This window comes from Nematolebias whitei, chromosome 17 (assembly GCF_014905685.2).
Source record: "Nematolebias whitei isolate Nwh7 chromosome 17, NemWhi1, whole genome shotgun sequence".
In the NCBI taxonomy this organism is placed as follows: domain Eukaryota; kingdom Metazoa; phylum Chordata; class Actinopteri; order Cyprinodontiformes; family Rivulidae; genus Nematolebias; species Nematolebias whitei.
In genome coordinates this window covers 5,287,398-5,292,143 of record NC_056514.1, presented here as the reverse complement: position 1 = coordinate 5,292,143, position 4,746 = coordinate 5,287,398, and the positions used below count along the sequence as shown (strand labels likewise).

Genomic DNA, 4,746 nt, shown 5'->3' with positions numbered 1-4,746 from the left:
ACAGATCTACTCATGAACTGCACACACAGATCTACTCATGAACTGCACACACAGATCTACTCATGAACTGCACACACACACACACACACACACACACACACACACACAGATCTACTCATGAACTGCACACACAGATCTACTCATGAACTGCACACACAGATCTACTCATGAACTGCACACACAGATCTACTCATGAACTGCACACACAGATCTACTCATGAACTAGCACTTCTTGTTGTGTACAATCAGCAGTTTGTCAACATTTTTACAATAAATAATTTAAAGGCCCAGCATCGGCCTCTGTCTTTCATGAGTTTTAATTGAAAATCATCTTATGTTAAGATAAATAATTAAGTTAAGCTGTTTTGATCAAACTTTGTAAATACCAATTTGTGCAATCTTGGAGCATCTTAGCTGAACAGTCCTGTCCGAGTTAAAGATGACTCTCAGTTACTACCACAGCAGATTTACCTGCAGGCTCAACCTTAGCCAGTAGAAGAACAACTGTCAGTCAGCTGTATGTGCTATGTGTTGTCGTCACTGTATATTGGTAAAACTGGCTCTCTACATTTAACCCATCCACCACCAGGTGGAGCAGTGGGCAGCTATTGAACAGGCCTGGGGAGCAATTGGGGACAGGGTGTCCTGCTCAGAGACACCATGAGATGTGCAATGACTGGGGATCGAACCTGGGACTTTCGGGACCCAAGTTGGCTGCCCTGCCTTGGCCCCCACCCAACATGTATACACAATGCTTACTTTTTGAAAGATTCAATAAAATGCATCCTGTCTTCCATAAAATATTTTGCTAACAGACAAACGAGCGTAACGCATGACACATTAGCCATCAACAAACTGTTACACAGCAGTTTATTACAATGACCTGGACAAGCAAAGGCCTTGTAAAACCTTTGATCTTGATTTGTGACCTTGACGTTATAGCTGGGGTGATAAAAATTATACGACACTGTCCAAGGTACAAATATACGTATATCAAGTTTCATCAATTTATGTTGAGTGGATTAGAAGTTATGGGTGGGACAAGAAGAAGTTTATGGACGGCTGTACGGAGACTATGTCCGTCTTCAGTGGACATATAAAAAGGGTTAATGCCAATAGTTGGCATAAATTTTTTTTAAAAACATATTACACATCATTTAGATTATGTGTTGTGGACAACGCTCAGCTACTACCACAGTAAATTTGAGATTTGCATTATCCTGATGTGAGTTTTTCAATGTGTCTGCATGGTTTGAATCAATGGGGAACACGCGTTGATCACCCAACAGTTAAAATCAACCGTTGTTGGCTCAGGTTCTATATTCCATATTACTCATAACTTTATTTAAAATTCCATGTGGATGCGGCTCGTGCATCAATCAGTCAGTTGTGTGTCATGTCCAGTCTTATTTTGAAAAACCGCGACAGAGCGAGTCTGCGATAAACGAACCATGAAGTAGCGAGGGACTACTGTATCTGCTGCTATAGAAGAAGAAAAACAAAACAGAAAATGCTGTTGTGCACTTTTAAGAAGAAATATATATATAAATAAAAAAAATGATGTCAAAAATCTTTTGGCTGTTGGATGTGGAGGATCCTCTCAAAAACTCTGGACTGGAATTTCTTGTGTGGTTTTAAAACTAAAGGCCCTTAAAGAGTAAAAATTAATGTTATTTAAATGTAATATTATTATTTCTGGCTGAGATATCTCTAAATGATGGACTAGTTTTACTAGTTTTAGGAAATAAAACGTATTTTAGAGCAGTTCTGTGCGGTGGTCAGTTTACCTGTGGAGCACTTATTGTTATAAAGTTAAAGGAGCTCCCAGTAACGATCAACAGGTGTCTTTAGGTTTCACACAGTTACTGACAGTCAGTGCTGGAAGCATTTGCTTTTAGTGAAGCAGAATTATTGGCATGATTCATTGTTCTGTGACGGCGGAGCGTGAACTTACTTGCAGTCTGTGTGTGTTGGTCTGTAGTAAAAAGCAGGAACCTTCTGCTCATATTTGGCTTTGGCAGCATTGTTTCCCATTGCAGCCATTAACTAAAGAGGAGATGAGAAATACTTCTAGTGAATCTTTTCATGTTCAGACATTGACTGTAGCAGGTCACAAAAGCTCTTACAGTCTCCCACTTTGAGCAGATTAAAGCCACAGTTTAAATGTGCTCTGAAAACCCTAACATCAAATACAAAGTGTGACAAACGTACAGAGTGTAACAAGCAGTGCGCTCCAGTCCCCCATCGCTGAGTGGCTGGAATAATGAATGTTCGTAGTTTTGGACAAGGACCAGCTTTGAACAGAGAATAAACCTTAATGTTTCTGGTAGAAGATATTCAGGGGGGTAAGAGTTACATTCTGTAGAACAGAGATAAAACATTATTTGCAGAGGCAGCACAGAGTGATGGATCCTGGTGAATGGACGGAGACATTTTATTCACCATCAGGCACATTGTGGATCCAGAGGGTGGCCAGTGGTGGCCTTGGCTACAACACACTGTTCTTAGGCCACCACAGTCTTTTGAGGAAACTGAACTTTTAAGTAATATAAAAACTAGAAAGGATAGTTTCCACAAATCATAGGGGTGGTCAGTTTACATGCATATATGATGGTAGCCATCTTGGATTCTAACATGGCAGCCTAATCCAACATTTTTATTTTTTATTTTTTTTGTCAGGTCATCTGTACAGTTTCTTTTTTTTTTTTTTTTTGTGCTGAAACGTTTCACGTTCCATCCAGAAGGCTTCATCAGTCAAGGAAACACACAACACAAAACTTATTCTTCCCCCAACAGCTTACTCCAAAGTGGAACAAACCAGTTATGTTGGTGCTAAGATGGTGTCTTTGGCACGCCCCCTCCTCCGGAAAAATGTTGGATTGTATACCTGGATTACTGAGCATGGACTTTGTTAGTTATGGCAACCTAATGTTTGAAAGAAACCTCTCTTACACTTTGATGGAGCCACACACTAAAATGGAAGTCTGTACCACACTTATGTTTCAACGTAACATACTCACAACATGCATGGACAGACGGACACATGGACGGAGGACATTTTGCTCCGCAAAGGAGGACAGAAATGTTTAAAACGTCATTTCCAACATGACAGACGTCTGGCCCTCAACATAGACTTTGTTCTTCTGGCAGCTGAACTTTACATAAAAGAACTCTCAATGTTTAATGAAGTTGTTAAATAAATAGATTTTTGTCAAAAATGATTTCCCGTATTTTCCACCGTACACGTCGCACCGCCCTGTAAGTTGCATCAGTCCATATTTGTCTAATAAAATGGAAAAGTCCATAAATATGTTGCTTTGGTGTAGAAATCAGAAGGCATGCAAATTATGACAAAAAAAAAAACCCAAAAAAACCAAACATGCGACTTATAGGCTGAAAAATACGGTACACAAAGTATTTAATGGCAGATATGACATGTTTGTGACGGTTCAAGTGTCTCCTGTGTGTGATTTAATTATACCGTAAAACAGCCTGCTATACTTTGTGCCAACAGAGCTGAGCACGACACACATTGTTTTCTCAGGTTAATACGTCACATGGTGAAATCAGTGAATCAAATGATACTCTGAAGTAGAAAAGGGAAGCCATGAATATTGACAACACCACCTTACCTCCACCTCACTGTCCTCCCACGAGTCCTGAACAGACTTGAGTCGGCTGATGTGAGGGATGCTACGATGAAGGAGTGAGCAGGCCTGGCAGACAAACACACCCAGAGTCAGCGACGCCCAATCTGGCTCTGCAAGGGAGGAGAGGAGGAGAACGGATTTTAAAAACATGCAGTGAGAGCAAACATTAAGATGAAGACAGAGGAAGAACGTTTAAAGAGAAAGACAGGAAGGAGATCAAAAAATAAAGTGATGAGAGAAAATCCTTTTTGTTAAAGGTCACAACAAAGAGGTGCCGGTGCAGGAGGAAACAAAATAAAATGATGTCTTCCTGTGGAAATGCAGTTTGAAAGATTATTGCTGAGTGATTATTGCTGAGTGATTATTGCTGAGTGATTATTGCTGAGTGATTATTGCTGAAAGCTGCTGAAGAAGCTGAAGCTGAAATGATTTCAACGGTTATTGTGAGTTGAATTTGAACAGTGAGCGTTTGCTGAAAGCAGGAAAATAAAAGCAGAACGCAGCAGAAAACAACAGAAACGTGTAGAAAACGCTGAATAGAACTCTGTCAGAGCTCCAGCGTTCCTCTGTGGAGAGAGAACCTTCCAGAAGGACAACCATCCCTGCAGCAATCCACCATGCTATGGGGATGTTTTTCAGCAGCAGGAACTGACAGACTAGCCAGGATAGAGGGAAGAATGAACGCAGCAACGTGCAGAGACATCCTGGATGAAAACCTGCTCCGGAGCGCTCTTGATCTTAGACTGGGGCGACGGTTTGTTTTCAGCAGGGCAACGACCCAAAACACATGGCCAAGATCTCAAAGGAGGGGCTTCAGGACCACTCTGTGAATGTCCTGGAGGGGCCAAGCCAGAGTCCAGACTTGAACCTGATGGAACATCTCTGGAGATATCTGAAAATGGCTGCACAGATGTCTCCCATCCAACCTGATGGAGCTTGAGAAGTACTGCAAAGAAGAATGGGACAAACTATCTAAAGATACTGTAGGTGTGCTGTGTTTGAAGCATCATATTCAAATACTGGAGCCTGTAACTGCTGCCAAAGGTGGATCAACAAAGTGTGAAGCAAAGGCTGTGAATACTTACATAATGTGAGT

The 4,746-nt window shown here is 41.1% G+C and overlaps 1 protein-coding gene across 1 annotated transcript in view; it reads right to left on the bottom strand.

Annotated features, from left to right (window-relative positions):
- The window catches only part of LOC119424006 (arf-GAP with dual PH domain-containing protein 1), a 29,868-nt gene extending 26,189 nt beyond the window's left edge, over nucleotides 1-3,679 (bottom strand). Inside the window, exons 1-2 of the mRNA XM_037691444.1 lie at nucleotides 3,633-3,679; nucleotides 1,955-2,046 (exon numbers count right to left, since the gene is read on the bottom strand). Coding sequence (XP_037547372.1) covers nucleotides 1,955-2,043 — 89 coding nt within the window. The 5' untranslated portion in view covers nucleotides 2,044-2,046; nucleotides 3,633-3,679. The remainder of the gene's footprint in view (nucleotides 1-1,954; nucleotides 2,047-3,632) is intronic.
- Nucleotides 3,680-4,746: the final 1,067 nt, after the last annotated feature.